General features: G+C 38.4%; 2 protein-coding genes and 1 pseudogene across 15 annotated transcripts in view; all 3 read left to right on the top strand.

Annotated features, from left to right (window-relative positions):
- WASHC2A (WASH complex subunit 2A) overlaps nt 1–6,685 on the top strand; it is a 51,419-nt gene extending 44,734 nt beyond the window's left edge. For 2 of the 8 annotated variants that reach the window (XM_036222047.1, XM_016140937.2), the window contains exons 27-31: nt 486–548; nt 894–1,106; nt 2,710–3,321; nt 4,203–4,380; nt 6,367–6,685. In XM_036222047.1, the coding sequence (XP_036077940.1) occupies nt 486–548; nt 894–1,106; nt 2,710–3,321; nt 4,203–4,380; nt 6,367–6,506 (1,206 nt within the window). In that variant the 3' untranslated portion in view covers nt 6,507–6,685. The remainder of the gene's footprint in view (nt 1–485; nt 549–893; nt 1,107–2,709; nt 3,322–4,202; nt 4,381–6,366) is intronic. The other 6 variants (XM_036222050.1, XM_036222048.1, XR_004951244.1 and 3 more) reach the window with 5 other exon arrangements.
- Nucleotides 6,686–6,819: 134 nt separating this feature from the next.
- ZFAND4 (zinc finger AN1-type containing 4) overlaps nt 6,820–20,741 on the top strand; it is a 78,150-nt gene continuing 64,228 nt past the window's right edge. For 4 of the 7 annotated variants that reach the window (XR_001596414.2, XM_036222053.1, XM_016140938.2 and 1 more), the window contains exon 1: nt 6,820–9,193. Coding sequence is in view for 1 of the 7 variants with exons in the window: in XM_016140941.2 (XP_015996427.2) it covers nt 9,031–9,073 (43 nt within the window). In the remaining 6 variants the exon portion in view is untranslated. The remainder of the gene's footprint in view (nt 9,194–20,741) is intronic. The other 3 variants (XM_016140941.2, XM_016140939.2, XM_016140940.2) reach the window with 2 other exon arrangements.
- On the top strand, nt 16,566–16,684 carry LOC118604666 (annotated as a pseudogene).

The raw sequence follows: 20,741 nt of genomic DNA, 5'->3' as shown, positions 1-20,741 counted from the left end.
TCTCATTCTGGCTTGCAGTTGTTCCTGTATGTCTCGTGGAGGCCCCAGTGAACTGAGCTGTGAAATAGGCAGTAAAACTAGTAGATCTCCAGTGACTTGTCCCAAGTTTTGGCTTCTTTTGCTTCTAGAACCAGTGCATTAGTCTGTGGGTGAATAACATTTGCCGTGTGGGATAACCAGTTTTGCCAACCGGTCAGGTTTTGGTGCTCTGGCAACACTGCACTTCTCATGAATCTTTTTTATGATTTCTATCTCCCTTTACTCCATGTACAGTCTGCCAGCTTCCACTTATGCAATGGACGAGGAGGCATAAGGGACATGTTTTGAGCCCCTAGGAGAGATTCGAATGCCTTTCCTATTAGAAAATTACAGAACGCAACAGCTTAGCTCCATAACAGATTTATTTATAAGCCTAAGTATAATCCAAGAGACACTTTTCTTTCTATTACCCCAATGGATTTTTAACTGAATGTAATTTCACACAGGACTCACCAGGTTTCACTCCATTTAAAACCAAAGAGCCATCCCCCCGGATCTGGAAAATACAAGTAATTATAGAACATGTCTGGAATCTTCATTACCTGCCTTGTGGCATATACACTTTTTTGGATTTGTACTTTTGTCGCTGCTGCCAAGCATTTTCTCATCTTTTCCCCACCCTGTGGTTCTTGCTGCTTGTGTGCTATGTCTGTAACATCTTTGATCCCAGTGGTGGACATGGGTGTGAAAGTCTGTTTTAATTCTAAGACTCGATGAGAAGACTTCCCTGCATTTCTCTTTCTCTTCTGATATTAGACATTCTGTACAGTGAGCCTCGTCATGTGTCACAGTAAAAATAATAGACTACCGTGTTTAAGAAAATATATAGAATAAGTTTTATTTTTCTTCTTTAGGCAAATTTAGCGATTAACCCAGCAGCCTTGCTGCCTGCAGTGGCTCCTCAGATCTCTGGAATGAATCCTGTTTTGCCAGAATTGGCTTTTCCTTCATCTGAACCCGGGAGAATCCACAGTCTGGAAAGTATGCCCACTCTTACTGGGAATGTGGAGGCCGGTGTGAGTTTTGATCTTCCAGCTCAGGCCGACACCTTACACAGTGCAAATAAGGTGATGAATCCACCTTTGCTTGCTTGCTTGCTTGCTTTTTTTTTTTTTTTTTTAATCCAGAACAATTTGTATATTTCTTCCTAGTCTATCAGTTACACACAATAGGTTGACTTCCCATTTGAAGGAGACACCTCATCCTTAGCCTCCTTGCCCTCCTTCCGCCTCCTTATTTCTGTGTCCACTTTTTCACTCCCTGCATTTGTTACATTTACATTCTTCTTAGTAGCCACAGTGAAATTCTACTGCCACCTGGAGGTCTTCTAAACACAGAGCAGATTGTGTCCCTCCTCTGCTGGCTCCTCACTGCTCAAAGGAGGACCTTTGAGCTCCTTAGTTTGGTATTAAAATCTTTTATAATCTGTGCTAACTAAAGCTTCCAACTTCCCCACCGGTCACCCCACACTGTATACCTAAACTCTGGTCACACCAGACACCATTCTTTGATCTAATGCCTGTGCCAGCTGCATCCATCTGTCAGGAATGGTGCTGCTTCCTCTGTCAGGAATGCCCTTCCTCATCGACAGCTCTGCTCAGACCTCACTGCTTCTGTGACATTTCCCCTACTGCCCTCTTATCCTGGGCTCCCTGCTCAGATCCCTGGCTAGTCCTGTTGCACCACACTATTCCACAGGACTATGGACTCATGCCAGATGGACTGTGAACTCTGTAAGGTTTTGCTTTTATTTTTGTTTGTTTTCTTTTTCCTATCCAGTCTTCCTTCTGCAGAAACCCTTAGCTGGTCTCTGAGTAAGAGACAGTATATAGGGTAACCTGGACTGAAACATTCATTTCAAATGTTTCCAAACTTGTTTTCCTTGTGAAATATAAAACATCCTTCTTTTTGTTCTATATTTATTTACCTATTTTTGGTTAAGTTTAAATTGGCTACTTTTTAAAATTATATGTGAAATTTCTTTGAAATAGGTAATTACAGTCAAGTACTTTTCCCAAAGTAGCTTGTTTTTTCTCAAAATTACTTGATTATATATTTTGGAAAATATCATGAATACTGCATTTTTGCAATAGGTAACTCATATTTTGAGGTTATATTAAAAGTTCTGATTTCTAAGCCACAATTTTATGTAAAATATTTGCCATTTGAATTTACTGTTCATTGACTTGAAGAAAAGAACACCTTAGATTACTTCTCTCTCTTTATCGTCTGATATCTCCCTGCTCCTGGAGCCTGATTTTACACTAGCCCCTAGTACCAGAATTCCCCCTGATTCTTGCTTTTAAATAAGGGCAGAGTAGGGACCAGGCAGGGTTATGGGACACTGAGCACCAACATGCCTACTTTGCATGGTTCTAGTGGTGGATGAAGCCTTTTGTATGAAATTGAGTAGAAAATGCCCTCAAAAGACTGAAAAAATGGAGAACAGTAAAGGATTAGGAATGACTTTGTTTCAGAGTACTAGGAGCTATTAAACTTTTTTTTGAAATCTTGAAGAAATAACCTCTTTTGTGTCTTAGATGATATCTTGATTGAGGTAGATCAGATAACCTTACAAAACTTTTGAGTTACTGATTATTTGTTACGCTAGCTTTGGACACTTTTTTTTTTTTTAAAATCAGGTCAATCTGTGGTCTTTTGCCATTGCAGAGCCGGGTCAAAGTGAGAGGGAAGCGCAGACCGCAAACCCGTGCCGCTCGGCGATTGGCCGCACAGGAGTCCAGTGAGAGTGAGAGCATGAGTGTGCCCAGAAGATCCGTTGCACAATTGGCACATGGTGCCATTTCACCAGATGGCTATCAGCCACAGCCCAGGGCAGCTGGTGGAAAAGATAGCTCTGAGGAGATGGTGGCAGCTGCCACTTCAACTTGGACAGGTGGTCTGGTGCTGCGAGTAGACAGAAGCTTCTCTGGGAAATCTCTGGGTCAGTCTCTTGAGGATGACCTTTTTGATTCTGGAGACACCTTTTCCAAAGGTACTGGATCTCAGTCTATGGAGATCAGAAAAGCCATGGTGAAGGCAGCAGAGGGACCAGCCAACCTGCTAGGGGGAGGTAAGGAAAAGAGCTCCATGTTTCCTATTCTGGGTGAGACAGGTAGTGATGATGATCTCTTCCAGTCTGTTAAACCAAAACCAGCAAAGAAAAATCCCTTCCCTCTCCTGGAAGATGAGGACGATCTCTTTCCAGATCAGAAAGGCAAGAATGAGTCAAAACCCAACAGTCAGCAAGATGTCATCTCAAAAGCACGAGATATTTTTGAGGTAATAGGATATAACAATATGTTTTTGTTCCTGGTTCAATGTTAAGGAAAATACTAGTTGGCTTATTTGAGTCATAGATTACACTAAGCTTGTCTTGTTGCTGCCTGATATCTGCTTGCTTAGTAATTATAATTAGGTCCTGTTACTAATAACTCTGAAACTTAACCAGAAGTAGTTTTGTGTTTTGTTTCATAGTAGATGGCTGTTCCTGGCTGGATATAACCATTGATACAGGTTTTGATTTTGGGGATTTTTATCAGAATGTTGCTTCAGTCAGCTTTTCTGGCAGGTCACTCTGTGATAGATATATATAAAGCAGTATTGGTACAGCTTGCATGCTTAACCTGTAGTTCTTGGGGAAACAGGCCCTAGCTGATGATTGAGCACAGGCTTTAAGGCCTTCAGTGACACTCTCTGGGCAGGTGCATTTTGAACATCTGGGTATTGGAGACAGAAGGTGAACTAAGACCATTGCTCTGCTCTCTACCACTCTCAGGGAGGAGAATTGAATACAGACAGGGAAACAGATAAATACGTTTTCAGATAATGTTGATTACTATAAACAATACAACCCAGGGCAGTGAGGCAGAGTGATGAGTAGGGATGGGAGGCTGTTCTTCTGTGAGGTCCAGTAGAAAAGGCCTCTATAATAGAATTAGCATTTGAGCTGGGACTAGAAGAATGAAAAAGACTGGAATAGGCAGAGATTTGGCAGGGGGGTAAGTCATGTGGCTGTTCCAAAACAGTGTAGCAGATTGCATTTTTACTTGTTGAAATAAATGTTTTTAGTAAAAAAGAAAAAGGTTTTGTTCTAATAATTGTTTTGCTGGTTTTTGTTTGTTTGTTTGTTTTGTTTGTTTTTTGTTTTTTGCCTTAACAAGGATGATATATTTGCTACAGAAGCAATTAAACCCTCACAAAAAACAAGAGAGAAGGAAAGAACATTGGAACCCAACTTGTTTGATGATAACATTGATATCTTTGCTGACCTAACCGTAAAACCAAAAGAAAAGTCCAAAAAGAAAGTGGAAGCTAAGTCTATATTTGATGACGACATGGGTAAGTCTGGTTTTCTGCATATGACATAGAGAGGCATTACCATTCAATGAGTTGATATTTCTCCTGCTACCTTTATCTTGGCTCTTTCCTGGAAAATGTTCCCCAGTGGGTTTTCTTTGGCTTGCTGTGTAATCCTTTGTTAGGCTGAGGATGGGTAAATAAATGAACTAGTCATTTTGGTGAAAAACCTTTTTGGTAGGATGGCAATAAAGGATTTGAAGTAGTCCTGAATTTAACTTTTAAGTATAATTTAACTCTCATTTTAATATGCCCCCTGCCAATTTATCTGTGACAAACCTGAACATTGATGTTACGACAGGAGGATCAGAAACTAATGCACATGCTAAAATAGGCTAAAGTGCGTATCTTGGGCGTGATGCAGTTGGGTGAGTCAGAGTTCTAGTTGGGAGTGAGCATCAGTGTTCAGAGAATGGAGGGACAGTTCAGGAGGAGAACAGGTGAGTACAGGAAAGCAGGTTATAACTCAGACTTCACATCTCACCAAAGATCTTCTGTGTTTGTAAACATGCCAATTTTCACTCCCTGGTATAACATCTACTTATTAATGGGTAAGCCAGTGGCCCCCAAACCCTGAGTGTAGGTAGGGCTTCTTAAATGTATTGTGTATTGGTGGATAGGTCTTGGGCTGAGGTCAGATATACACTTTATACAGCCTCCCCTCTGTCTCTCAGGTCTAATACATACAGTTAAGTGGGAGAATGAAAACTGGTACTGCAATGCCACTTGGGGTCTTTCTCTAAGCAAGCCATGTGCTCTGTCCCCAATTGCTTTCTACCCATCGGATGCAGAAGAGACTTTATTACAAAAAGTTAGACATGCCTGTTGTAATACATTAATACTATTCAGAAAATGTAAAAAGTGAAAAAGCAAACCCTAGAGGTAACTGTTATGGAGAGTTTGGTTTGTATACTTTTTTTTTTTTCCAAAATAAGAATATAGTTTACCTATTCTGTTCCTTTTAGTCACTTAATGTCTTCCCATGTTAGTAGAGATCTGCTTCCTTGTTTTTTGTGGTTGTGTAGTATGCTTTGTATTCAGCCATTAGCCTATTGAGGATGATCTAGATTGTTTCTAAGTTTTCTCTATTACAAATAATGCCATAGTCTTTACCATTTGGGTGTACATATCCCTATTTACACATGCTAAAATGTCTGTTGGAAGGAATCCTAGCAGTAACATTACTGGGTTAGTAAAAGTTACTAAGAAAAATCATAGAACACAAGTCAGTGAAATGCTAAACATGATGTAGTATTAAAGAGTTAACATTCTTAGTATTGAAATGCCTCAAATAGATGCACTTATTCTGAAAAAGAGTGACTCTTGTGTTCTCTTTTCCTTTGCTTATTTTTATTGCCCTTTCCTTTTAAAATTCCTTTTAAAATTCATGGGACGGGGGTCTCCAACCCCTGGGCCATGGACCACTACTGGTCTGTGGCCTGTTAGAAGCTGGGCTGCACAGCAGGAGGTGAGTGGTGGGTAGGTGAAGGAAGTTTCATTTGCAGACACTCCCAGGCCCTAGCATCACTGCCTCAACTCCACTTCAGATTATCAGGCATTAGATTCCCATAGGAGCACAGGTCCCTGGTACCAAAAAGTTTGGGGCCCGCTGCCATGGGAAAAGAATGCAGAAATAAGTATAAAGTTATAGATAGTGAAGTCAGGGACTCCTTTGGAGATGCAGTTATCCTGCCCTTTTTCCTCTCTTGCGTGTGCACATACCTTTATAGCTGAGAAAATAGTGTTCAGAGAGAACATATGACTTGTATGCGATCATAAAATTTAATTAGTAGCAGAACCAGTACCAGAGTCTAAGAGGCTTGGCTCTATCTCGGTGTTTTTTGGTATCCCATACTTGTTACCATACTTGAGTCTTTGGTGGTTAGTGTAGATATGTCTTAAAAGCATTTTGTGTGTGTGTGTGCATGTGTGCCTATTCAGCAACTTTTTCTTTTTTTCTTTTTGAAGATGATATCTTTTCCTCTGGTATCCAAGCTAAGACAATGAAACCAAAAAGCCGATCTTCACAGGCAGCACCTGAACCAAGATCTGAACAGAAGGTTGCCAACGTATTTGATGATCCTTTGAATGCCTTTGCAGGCCAGTAGAGCCTAGAGGGTATCACATCTCAGCCTCCAGCTACATCCTTGAGTTAATGATGCTGTCTCATATGCTCATTGTGCTAACTGAATTATAAAAAGCAAATACTGAAACAGCATGCTCACCTCTTACCAAATGCACCTAATCAGGCTTAAAATGGCAAAGCAAAAATAAACATTTCACAGTATTTCGTTTTGTTTTTTGAAACTCTATTTTGATTGAATTCATCTTGCTAGAGCCACAGTATGATTTAGAGCTTATTAGAGAAGAAACCTGTTGATGCATTTCATGGGTAGGCAAGAAATTCTAGAGGTAGCAAATGCCAGATAGACGACCAGGAGTCTTCCTTACATGGGCGAGAGCCCTGTCTTCGTCACAGTCTGGGTAGGTGATAGAGGATAAGGGATTATCTACTTCATGAGTCTTTGCAATAGGAGAGAAGGTTTCTCTGATACCACTGAATTCTGAAAATGCCCCTTCAGACCCACTAAGGCAAAGTTTGACAAACAGTGGGCCTCCCTCCACTGTCTTTTTTTTAATTTTAATAAAGTTTAATTGGAACACAACCATACCTATTTTAATATTATCTGTGGCTGTTTTCATCCTACATATAATACGAGAGTTAAGTAGTTGTGACAGCAGCTGGATAGCCCGGCCTGTAAAGCCTAAGATATTTTCTTTACAGAAAGTTTGCTGATCCTTGCTCTAATGTATTCATTTCCATTCCTTGGATCTTTGCATTATTTTGTGAAAGACGTGGAATGACCCCAGGTAATGGTAGGGAGAAGTGCTGAGGATGGAAATGTTAGCCTCTAGAGTAGCACTGTTCCTTAGAGCTTTGCACTAATGGAAATGTTCTGTAACTGTTGTCCAATGTGGTATCCATTAGCCACATATCCATCCGGCTGATCCTCCTTCTAGTCTGTTTTCCTGTGCAATGCCATCTCAGTGCGGATTAGTCAATCTGTAACCATGGCACAATCTTATAGGTACACCTGTTTGGCTTCTTCAATCCTGAAGCCACTACTTCTTTGGGCACTTTTAAGATCGAACTGGGAATTGCTCATATTCAAAGATTTTGTACAGGTCCCACAGACAAGCTGTTTGCTCTGCTCTGCTTTGAGAGTGACCCTATACAGGAGCCGGTGCATACTAGTTGCCTGCCCTTTTCCCTGTCCCTTTTGTGCATGTACCTTCTCTCCCTTAGTTTACTTAGGTACAGTTTCTTGCTCTGAGTCTGAGCTTACTGTGATGTCTCGCTCAAAAAGCATTGGCTAAACATGTTTTTCTTCTGCAGTTATTGAATCTACTGATTTATCATTGGGATTGATTCCAGGGAGTTCAGGAGAGTTAGAAATATATAGAGTTAGAAAATATGCAAATTGCTATTTTGAGAGGTTTGAAAGGGGGAGGGAACATAGCCCTGTGGTAGGCACGTTTCGTGTTTTTATTCAGCTTCCATTACCTCTACCAGATAATGCCCTCATTTTACAGAAAAGGCTAAAATCTGAAAGCAGAGTAGAATAGTGGAACAGGTTGGATTTTTGTTCTGAGACCTAGATTTAAATCTTGTTTTTCTACTTAGGCAAATTCTTTTCCTTCTTAGTTTTTATTTGTTCCTTTGTCAAGTAGAAGTTTCAGTACGAACCTTGCAGGATTAATGAGGGGAGAGAATATGCTAAACGCAGGAAGGGAGATCTGTTCAAGGGAGGCTGGTCCAAGACACACAAAAGAACACTGGCTCTCCAGGCCATCTATTGGCCTGCCCGAAACTTGTACCTAGCACATGGGGTACCTCTAACGGCGCCTTAGGTTAGGTTGCTTGCAGGGAAGCAACCCACACACTCGTCAGGCTAGAGGCCGACCCGGGTGTTCCCTACTGGCTGTGCGACGGATCTCTAGCCCGCCCGCCTGGGCCCTAGTCAGGTGTCCTCTCATAAATAAAGGATCAACATCCGGGCAACTCCTAACTGAAGGCAACCACCAAACGCAGAGAGCCCCGGCTTCCCAGCAACCGCCGCTGCCGACGGCCACGCCTGATTGGAGGGCAGCATGAACTGCAAAGAGCGATTGGCACGCGGTGTCACAAAGGGGCGGGGCGCGGCCGCGGAGCGTTGCTCGCTAGTGCCGGCGGCAGCGTCCCTCGCGGGGCCGCGCCTCTGTGTAGGCCTGCGGGTGGGCGAGTGAGCGAGCGCACCGGACAGCCGGTGAGGGCGAGCAGGCCAGATGCGGAGGGCACCCGGGCCCGCGGGCCGCTGAGCGGGGCCGCGTTGCCGTCGTAGGCCAGAGAGGAGTGCAGGCCTTTGGGCGCCGGGCAGCCGGGCCGCGCCCCCTCCACCGCCTCTCGCCGCGCTTGCTGCTGTTGCTCCGAGACCGGCGTGGCGGGCGGTCTTCGCCGACGACTCAGCCTCCAGTTTCAGTACCCCCGCGAGCGGGACGCAGGGCGTCGCGACCCGACAGAGGGAGCTGCTCTCTAAGTCGCGGATTCTGACGCAGACCCTGATTGCTGACCTCCAGATCAGGCCCCTGTGTATGCGGAGCTGGAATTTCTCTTGGAGGAGCACGGGCTGCGCAGGTGACTCAGTGGTCTTCAGGTGTCTGTACATTGATGGCTCGAGTAGACGATGGCTTCGAAGGATTTTCCAGTCCCGCTAGAAAATTCATTCCAGGCTAGAGTTTAGGATACATTTGCATGGTGCGGTGATATGATTTCTGTAGCTTTTATGTAAAACTTAGGGGTATTTTCACACATCTGTAAAAGCAGCCCATTCATTAATAGTCACTATTTTTAATGGCTGTGTATCTTTCTGGATCCCTTTATGTTAGGAGAAAAGTTTAAAAGATAACTCTGATGTGGCTGATATTCTCATGTGGCTGATATTCTTTAGAACAAAGAATAATAAACTGATCCCAAGTTACAGAAATTACGTATATAACGTTATTATCTCCTGCCTTTAATTTCCCTTTCATTTTTGGCGGTTGTTTTTAAGAACTTTTTCGGAAGAAATGAACGTGTTTTGGGAATTGATTTTGAAATATATATATTTTTAACGCCGTTACTCTTAATAGCTTAGTATGTTTTTAAAATTTCTGGTAAAAATTTTGAAAGTATTTTTTTTCTGCCTTTCCTTTTCCTCTTCTGTTTTTTTTGTTTGTTTGTTTGTTTTTTATCTGTTTTTGTTCTTGCAGCCATTTCCCATCCTGTCTTTGAAACGTCATTGTTCCTTTCTTTCCAACATCATAATACGCTCAGTCAAGTATGATCACACAGCACTTAGAAACCGTCTATGGACCCTGCTTTTAATACTGGCTAGGTATTTGGCCTGCTGAGCTCATTTGCTCCTCTGCCATCATCTAGTCTTCCAGTCAAGTTTAACAAGATTTAATGGCCTCATTTTGTTGTAATTTCTACAGCTAAGGAGAAATATATTTTCATGAGGCATACATTTCGGTTTTGAATTTGGTTACCAACCTTACTGCTTCTTGGATATTGGCGATTACTCCATTGATTAGGCCAAATGTATGGTGGGTGTTCCAGCCGAACAACTAAGTGCTGTACTAGGTTGCTGTTTTTCTTTTTTCTTTCAGCCAATAGTTACTTTACCCATTCTTGTTATAGATGGACTTCCAAATCTGTCTTTATGTAACCTTCTTCCACCCCCAGCTTGTTTATTCAGAGTATTGCTGTGGAAGAGTATTGTGGTGTGCTCCTTATATATTCTATCTCTAAATTCTTTGGTCAGGCATTGGTCTCCTATGTCTTTATTTCTGTAACATAGTTCAACATTCTTGATCTCTGACTTCTGTTGCTAGAGCTGCTGCTATGTAGGTAGGAGCACTGTTGGCTTTGGGGGTACAGATCTGATAATTCTGTAATCATTCTTATTTTATATAACATGATAAGCATGTTCTTAAGAATCCATACGTCATCCAAAATTATATTGTAAAAGTGGTTGTTTCAGTGAGGGGGGAAAAGGGATCAGGGGTTAGCTTCATACGAAGTCATTTTTCCTCCAGGCATTTCAATGTATTAAAGATACAAAAAACAAAACCTGAGCCATACAGCCATTTATTTGGCTTTTGTTTAAAAGCAATAGCCTTTTACTACTATTACCAGCAGTTTATTAGCACAGTTATTTGTATTATATTTATGACTATTTTGATAAACAGTATGATAGCACTCGAAGTAGCTGTGCTGTCAGCAACAACTTTTCTATCATGCCCTCTTTTTAGGACCATTAGCAGTTTTCACAATACAATTTAGGTTCCCTGATTAATTATACTCCTGACTGTATTATAAAAATTCACACTATAGCAGAAATGTCTGTATGTGCACGTATATTATGAGTTTGGGTTAACTTCGGTGGACTTAGTTTGGAGTGAATCGTAGCATGATACCAATGGGAAACGGAATATTCCTCTAGACAAACTTTTGGAGCATAATCAAATCTTCCTTCATCTCTAAAACAGGGATAATACCTTATCTACATCACAGGTTTGTTCTAAGGATCAGTTGAGAAACTGAATGTTTATGTACTCTTTTATTGAACAAACCTTCAGTGAGCACCAGTATGTACAAAACACTGTTCTGGGTGATAGGGTGGTAAATCAGTTGTGGTCTTTACCTTAAGTAGCTTACAGCTTGGGTCCCCAACCCCTGGACCATGGACCAGTACCAGTTTGTTCGGCAGGCAGGCGAGGGAAACTTCATCTGTATTTGCATCTGCTCCCCAGCACTAGCATCACTGCCTCAGCTCTACCTCAGATCATAAGGCATTAGATTCTCATAGGAGCACTGATCCCTGGTGCCAAAAAGGTTAGGGACTTCTTGCTTACAAATTAATTGAGTAAGAAATCCATGTAAAAAATGACATTGATTATATAATGGGTTCAATATGTGATGGAGATAAGAGTTCAAAACAAAGTAACCATAAAAGGCTTTGTGGAATAGTTCTAATGAGCTGAATGTTGAAAGATGATTAAGTGCTTGTCAGGTAGCCAAGTGTGGTGCTGGCAATGAGTAGAGCAAAGCATGAGGAACCATACAGAGGCTGATGATGTATTCCAAAGTTGCAGGTGCAAATGATTAGAGGACAGAGGTACTAGTGGTGTTGCAGGGTGGGATGAAGTACATATATAAATAAAATGGGGCTGGAAGGTGAGATGCCTGATCTTAGGACCCTATCTAAGGAATTTAAATTGTATTCTATAGATAGCGGGAAGCCACTGTAGGGCCTTGAGCTAAGAAATAGCATGATTGGTTATATATCTTAAAAATAACATAAATCATTTAGGGGAGTACAAATTAAGTGAAATACCACTACACGCCTATTAGCATGCCCCCAATCCCGAATGCTGATATCATCAAATGCTGGCAATGGTGTGGTGCAATAGAATTCCTATTCGTTGCTGGTGGGAATGCAAAATGGTACAGCCACTTTGGAAGACACTTTGGCAGTTATTACAAAACTAAACATACTCTAACCACAAGATCCAGCAGTTGTGCTCATTGGTTTTTACCCAAAGGAGTTGAAAACTTATGTTTACACAAAAACCTGCACGCAGATGTTTATAGCAGCCTTATTCATTATTGCCAAAACTTGGAAGCAACCAAAATGTGTTCTTCACTAGGGGAATGGATAAACTGTGGTACATTCAAACAATGGAATGCTATTTAGGACTATAAAGAAATGAGCTATCAGTCCATCAAAAGTAATGGAGGAAACTTCAATGCATATTATTAAATGTAAAGCCAATCTGAAAAGGCTACATACTGTAAGATTCCAACTATATGACATTCTGGAAAAGAAAAAACTATGGTGATGGTAAAAAGATCGGTGATTGCCAGGGAGTTGGGAAGGGGCTAAGCACAGAGGTATCTTGGCATTGAAATTATTCATGTACATTTACTATAATTGTAGGTACATTATACATTTGTGAAAACCAATAGAATGTACAACACTAAGAATGAACCCTAATGTAAACTATGGATTCGGGGTGATAATGATGCATCAATATAGGTTCTCATTGATTATAGTAAATATACAACTCTGGTGTAGGATGTTGATAGTGGGGAAGGCTATGCATGTATGAGGGCAAGTGGTGCATGGAAACTCTGTACTTTCTGTTAAATTTTTCTGCGAACCTGAAACTGCTCTGGAAAATGTCTATTTAAAAGAAGAAAAAATTCAGGCTTTAGACTAACTTAGATTCAGTCTTATTTAGTCTGAATAGTTTCACATCAATGCATTCTAAAGTCAAATATAAAATAATTTTATAACTTTGCAACCTCTCCCCTAGCTTAAGCATAGATAACTGAGAGTTAAGTAATGCCTGAATTATGTGATGTGATACCCTAATCCAGTTTTCATTAAACCTTCTTTAAAAAAAAAAAAAAAAAAGATAACTTTTGACATAATGGAGAATAGATTGGAACAGTGAAGGGGAGGGGTCAAGGCTAACAAAAGAGCTCAATGGAGAGCAAGTAAAGGCCTAAACTAAGTCCTAATCAGTGTGGTTGGAGAGTATGGCAGATTTTAGAAATATTAAGAAATTGTGCTATTAGAATTGGTTCTAGATATCCTAGGGATGGAGGGAAAATCTAAAATGATTCAAGATTTCTGGTTTGAGTGGCTAGATTAATGGTGGTATTCTTTATCAAGATGGAGATGTAGCACGAGAAGGAGGTTTATAAGGAAGATGATTAGTTTTGGATATGTTAAATTTCAGATATATGCCTAATGTCCAGATTTCAAATTCTTATGGAATATCATGCATACAGAATTGAGATTTAGCTGATTGTTTTAAAATATTTTTTATTTTTGATTATAGTTGACATACAATATTATATTAGTTTCAGGTATACAACATAGTGATTGAACATTTACATATGATTTACAAAGTGATTACTCAGATAAATCTAGTAACCATCTGATGTCATACACAGTTATTAGAAATCTGTGTAACTTACATAGCGATTAGACATTTCTATAACGTACAGAGTGATCACACCAATAAATCTAATACCCATCTGACACCATGTATAATGATTACAATATTATTGATCGTGTTCTTTATGCTATACTTTACATCCCTGTAATGATTTTGTAACTACCTGTTTGAACTTCTTAATCCCTTCCTCTTTTTCACCAACTCCTCCAAGCCCTCACCCATCTGGAAACCATCAAAATGTTCTCTGAATCTATGAGTTTGTTTCTGTTTTGTTTATTCATTTATTTTCTTTGGATTTCACATGTAAGTGAAATCATTTGAGATGTGTGTCTGTTAATCAAACTGTGGTCTTTTAAAAAAATAATTGTTTCTTTAAACAATTGCTATGAAAAGTTCAGTGACTTCAGTGATATAGCCTTTGGCAAAAAAAAAAAAAGTAAAAAAATTTGTCACCCATTTTTCTTTTCTTTTGCACTTCCGTAGTGTTCATTTTCTGTTCACGTAGACTCACTGATAATTCTTTTTCCATTCTTTGACTTTGTTCACCCTTTCTGCAATACAGTCAGAAGTTTGCCCACCTCTGGACTGCATCAAACTAAAAAGTTTTTGCACAGGGAAGGAAACCTTCAAGAAAACAAAAAGACAATGTACTGAGTGGGAGAAGACATATGCAAATGATAGATTCCATAAGGGGTTAATATTTAAACTATATAAGGAACACATACAACTTAACACATACACACACACAATCAAAAAATGGGCAAAGGATCTGAGCAGACATTTCACCAAAGAGGATAGACATATGAAAAGATGCTCAACATCACTAATCATCAGGGAAATGCAAATTAAAATCACAATATGATCACCTCACAGCTGTCAGAATGGCTATCATCAATAAAACAATAAGTAACCAATGTTGGAGAGGATGTAGAGAAAAGGGAGACCTTGTACATTGTGATTGTAAATTAGTACAGCTCCTATGAAAACAGTATGGAGATTCTTCAAAAAATTAGAAGTAGAGCTGTTATATGATTTAGTGATTCCACTTCTGGGTATTTATCCAAAGAATACAAAAGTACTAATTCAAAAAGATATATGCACCACTATGTTCACTGCAGCATTACTAGTAATAACCGAGATAATGGAAGCAACCTAGATGTCATCAATAGATGTCCAATATAGAAAATGTGATTGACAGACACACACAGGAATATTATTCAGTGATAAAAATGAATGAAATGTTGCTATTTGCAGCAACATGGATGGACCTAGAGGGTACTGTGCTGAGTGGAGTAAGTCAGACAGAGACAGACAAATGCCACGTGATTTCACTTACATGTGAAATCTAAAGAACAGAATAAATGAATACACAAAACAGAAAAAAACCTCATAGATACAGAAAACATTTTGATGGTTGCCAGAGGGTAGAGGGTGGGGAGGTGGGTGAAAAAGGAGAAGCAATTAAGAAGTACAAATTAGTAGCTACAAAATAGTCATGAGGTTGTAAAGTATAGCATAAGGAATATAGTCAATAATGTAATTATTGGGTACTAGATGGGTGCTAGATTTATCAGGGTGATCAATTCATAAGTTATGTAAATAACTGGTACACCTGAAACTAATATTGTATTTAATGCCAACTGTAATTGAAAAATAGTATTTAAAAAAAATCCAAAAAAATCTAGCAATATATGTAATGTCTTATATACCAAATACAAATGGAATTCATCCTAGGAATGCAAGATTTGTTCAATGTACAAAAATCAGTTACTGTAATACAATATATTAATAGTATAAGAGACAAAATCCACATGATTATTTCAATAGACTGTGGAAAGAAAAGCATTTGATAAAATCCAGCATTGTTCGTGATTTAAAAAACAGACACCTAAACAAAGTAGGAATATAAGGGAATGTCTTCAACCTGATAAAAATAATGAAAACCCCACAGCTAAAATTATACCTTATGATGAAAGATTTAATGCTTTCCACCTACAGTAAGGAATAAGACAAAAGTGTCTGTTCTCACTATTTCTATTCAACCTTGTATTGGAGATTCTAGGCAGGACAGTTAGGTAAGTAAAGGAAATAGCAAGCCTCCGGATTGGAAAAGAAGTAAAAATATCTATTTGCAGATCACATGATTTCGAATATAGAAAATCCCAAGGAATCCACAAATAATCTTCTAGAACAATAGATATGTTCAAGATTATGGTGTATGAGATTGATATATTAAAAATCAATTTCTATACAGTAGCAGTGGTCAGTATGAAAATGAAATTATGGCATCAAAAAATAAAATTCATAGAAATACTTTTTTTAAATGCAAAACTTGTACTACTTTAAAAACATAAAACATTTTTGAAAGCCTTTAAAGAAGTTATAAATAAACTGAAAGACAGCACATGTTCATGGTTAGAAGACTTAATATTGTCAATTAGAAGACTCAATACAATCCTTATCAAAACCCCAACTGATATCTTCGCAAAATAGACAAGTTGATCTAAAATTTCTAGGGAAATTCAAAGGACCCAGAATAGCCAACAATCTTGAAAAACAATTAGAGGACTCACACTTCCTGATTTCAAAACTTACTATGAAGTTAAAAAGACAGCAGTACTGGTGTAAGTATAGAACTATAGTTCAATGGTTAGAATTGAGGGACCAGAAGTAAACTCTCACATTTATGGCCAGTTGGTTTTCAACTAGGGTGCCAAGACAATTCAGTAAAGATAGAATAATCTTTCCAAAAAATGATGCTGGGACTAGTTATTTACTTGCAAAAGAATAAAGCTGGACCCCTATTTCACACCATCCACAAAAATGAATTCAAAATGGATTATAGACCTAAATATAAGGTCTAAAATGATAACAATTTGTAGAAAAATATGTACAAGTACAGTTGACCTTTCAACAACACGCGCTCAGTTCGCCAACCCTGCTCACACTTGAAAATCCATGTATAACTTTTGACTCCCCAAAAGCTTAACTGCTGTCTACCAGAAACCTTACCAATAACATAATCAGTTGATTAACACCTATTTTGCATGTATTATATACTGTTATTTTTACAGTAAAGTAAGCCACAGAAAAGAAAATATTAAGAAAACGATAAGGTCTATGGCCATGCCGCCCTGAACAAGCCCGATCTTGTCTAATCTTGGAAGCTAAGCAGGGTTGGGCCTGGTTAGTACTTAGATGAGAGACTACCTAGGAAGACCAGGTGCTGTAGACCTAAAAATAGGGATTGTAAGCTGACAACATCCTTGCAATCTATGAGATCAATCAAGGGTTTTCTGGCCTAAAAAAAAAAATCATAAGGAAGAGAAAATACATTTTAAATACTGCAGTGTATTCATCAATACCGTAAGTATACACCCTCTTTATAAGATCATGCTTGTCAGTACCTATGTCAGTATTGTCTCATAAGATACAAACGCTGTAGGTGTTATACCTATTACTAAGAGTATACATCAAAAATGAAAAGATAGTGTGAAAAAATATTTATTTACAGATATAACGTTTCATATATTGATAAGAAGTAACAATATAATTGCTTCATGGTAGCCTATCCTATACACTAATAAAGGAATCAGCATAAAATTTTTTATGGCATATGGTATTCTAGTCATATTCACAAGACAGTATTGGAAACGTTGTTACATTTTTTTCAAAAAGCACTTACCTGTGATGATAGGCTGATATGCAGTTTCTCCAATTATGAGAGAGAGAGGCAAAGTGTACAGTAATGCAATTCTTTGAAAGCATAGTTATAAAACAGTAAGGAAACTAACATTATTAATTTTTTATTAATTATCAGTCACCTCAAGCCTATGTAAGAATAGGCTATCCACTCCATACAAGTTTGCACACAATGTTCTACACAATGAATACTTAGTAATTATGATGATGACACAAAAATGTCATGTAGTTCTTGCCATACAGTTACTAAATTTTCACACAAAGAAATCCACGCACATGCACAACAGATAAGCTTATTAGCTGTATAGCATGATTACTCTTCACTGAGCGGAAGTAGATCATTATTGTCTTCATCCTCATCTTCACATGTAGTAGGCTGAGGAGGAGGAAGGGGAGGGGTTGGTCTTGCTGTCTCAAAGGTGTCAGAGGCAGAAGAGGAAGAGATGGAAGGAGAGGCAGGGACAGTCAGTGTAACTTTACAGAAATATAATTCTTGCCTGACTTCTGCTTTTTCATTTCTCTAAAAATGTTTTTATACACTTCCAGCCCCTTTCACTGTTTCTTTTAGTATCACTTCCTGTATAATAGAAGGGTCAAAAGAAGTCAAAAGCAGTCTTGAATAATTGGAACCCTTATATCAGATTGCCTAATGTCAACTTGTTTTTTGGCACTGCTTCTTTTATATCTTCATGCAGCACTGGTTCAAAAGCACTCATTTACACCAACTTGTCTTCTTAATTCATCTGGTGTGGTGTCTGTTACCTCTTGAATTTCTCCAAGATCCATATCGTGAATCCTTTCACCCGCATTCCCCCCCTTTTTGGGGGGCCATATCTGTAACTACTTTTATGATTTCCTTGACTGGCTCTATTATAATTATACAACAGCTGGACGGTTTTCCCCAGCAGGAATTTATTGTTTTGGGCTTGATGGCTCTTACAGCTTTTTCTATAACGATGGCATCTTCAATGGTATAATCCTTCCAGACTTTCATGATGTTCTCTCCTTTGAGGTTCTCTTTCATAGCATTGACAATCCTTTCCATAGAGCACTGTGGTAAATGAGCCTTAAAGGTCCTTATAACCCCCCTGATCGAGAGATCATAGTAGAGATATCAAGTTTCAGGATAACTAAACTGCTTTGATGCCTTCAGTGTTGAACCCATGGGGTTCTGGGTGGCCAGGGACATCGTCCAATATCAAAATAACTATAAAAGGCACTTCCTTACTGGCAGGGTACTTCCTGACTTTAGGGACAAAGCATTGATGGAACCAACCCAGAAAATGGGTTCTTGTTGTCCAACCAAGACTGGCAGCTGGTGTTTATCTTTTCCCTTCAAGGCTCAGGGGTTAGCAGCTTTATGGATAAGGGCAGTCCTGATCATAAATCAAACTGTATTTGCACAGAACAGTAAAATTAACCTGTCCCTTCCTTTGCTGCATTTTTCCTTTCCAGAATAGGGCACTTTTATCTGCATTAAAAACCTGAGAGGTAGATAATCATTTTTCCTCAATGATTTTCTTAATAGTGCCTAAGAACTGGTCTACTTCTTGGTCAGAAGCTACTTCTCCTGGTATTTTGACATTTTCTAAGCCAAATCTCTTTCAAAAATTATCGAACAATTATTTACTGCCATTGAATTCTTCAGCTTTAGATTCTTTAAGTTGTTATAACCATATAATGACTTTGCTTTTTCTTAAATCGTATAGTATATAGGTATGCCTTTCTTGTATCAATCTTGCACTCATGTTAAAACTGCATTTTCAACACAAGTTAAAAAGGTATATTTTGCAAGGTTTTCATGCCTGCTGTTGATGTTGCAACAATGGGTTCACAAATTTCTTTCTTTCTTTTTTTTTTTTTTTTAACAATGGTTCTTATGCTGGATTCATTTATCTTGAAATGGTGGGCAACTGCAGCTGCAAACCTTGCTCTGTAGTACATATCAAGCAATTCAGCTTTTTCTTCTAATGTCATAACTTTTCTCTGCTTCTTGGGAACACTTACAGCATCACTAGTAGCACTTTTTATGGGTCCCATGGTATCATTCAGGGTTTATGGTATTACACTAAATACGATGAAAAATACATGAAAACCTTGAAAGATCACTTTTTACGCAATACAGTTTACTGGAGGGATGAACTGCATACGTGGAGGTGATTAGCATCACATAGTTTTTCAAGCAGATTCTTACAATACTTGCTCACTGCAAAGCAATAGGAGATGACTATAGAATTATTACATTAGTGTAGTATATACGACACTTAATTTTTATGCAGTTATGATTTAATATGACATTTGTTTACATTCTTCTCGACTGCAGTGATTATGTGCTTAAGTTTTGGTAAATTTTAACTCTTTAGAATAGATTTGTGTATATTTTGTGGTACTAAATGATAAACTAGTATCTACATAAAGTTTTTGCATATATGACATACCTAACTTTTTCTTAATTTTTTAATATTTCTAAGCTTCATGGTTTCTGTTTTCAGATTGGCACTAATCTCTAAAAGTGTTTTAAATATATTTATTGAAAAAGATCTGCATATAGCTGGACCTGCACAGTTCAAATTATGTGGTGTTCAAAGATCAGCTGTAAATCTTTATTTTCTTGAATTAGGCAAAGCTTTTAAAATATGACACAAAAAGCACAGCAACAAAAGAAAAATAGCCAAATTGGACTTCATTAAAATTAAAAACTTTTGTGCTCCAAAGAACACCATTAAGAAAGTTAAAAAGACAACCCATTAAAACTGGAGAAAATATTTGCAACTCATATATACATGTTAAGAGGCTTGTATCTAGAAAACTTAAAAAATCCTTACAACTCAATAATAAAAAGACAACCCAATTGAAAATGGACAGAGGATCTGAATAAGACTTTCTGGATAGATAGATATTTCTGTAAAGAAGGTATACGAACGGCCAATAAGCACATAAGATGCTCAATATCATTGTCATTAGAGAAAGGCAAGTCACAGTCACAATGAGACAGTACTTCACACTAGTAGGATGACTTTAATCAAAAATACAATGAAAAGTATTGGCAAGGACACGGAGAAATTAGTACCCTAATGCATTCCTGGGAATTTTAAAATGATTCAGACCTCTTTTGAAAACAGTTTGGTAGTTCCACAAATTACTAAATGTGCAGTTAGCACATACACAGTAATTCCAATCCTAGATATATGTGGTGAGAAAAGAAAACATGTCCACACAAAAACTCAAATGTTCTCATAGCATTATTCATAATAGCCAAAAATTGGAAACAATCCAAAATGCCCATCAACTGATGACTGAATAAACATTTCTTCAGCCATTAACAAAGAATAAAGTACTGATACATCCTAGAACATGGATGAACTTGTGAAAACATGCTAAATGAAAGAAGCTAGTCACAAAATATTATATATTATGACTCTATTTACAGTGAAATGTCCAGAATAGGCAAAATTATAGAGACAGAAAATAGATTAGTGGTTGCCTAGGGCTGAGAGGGAAAGGAAGAATTTGGGAGTGATGTCTGAAGGGTGTAGAGTTCCTTTTTGAGGTGATGAAAATGTTCTAAAAATGATTTTGATGGTTGCACA

Source organism: Rousettus aegyptiacus, unplaced genomic scaffold (assembly GCF_014176215.1).
Source record: "Rousettus aegyptiacus isolate mRouAeg1 unplaced genomic scaffold, mRouAeg1.p scaffold_m13_p_6, whole genome shotgun sequence".
Lineage (NCBI taxonomy): Eukaryota > Metazoa > Chordata > Mammalia > Chiroptera > Pteropodidae > Rousettus > Rousettus aegyptiacus.
This window is presented reverse-complemented; position numbering and strand designations above follow the sequence as displayed.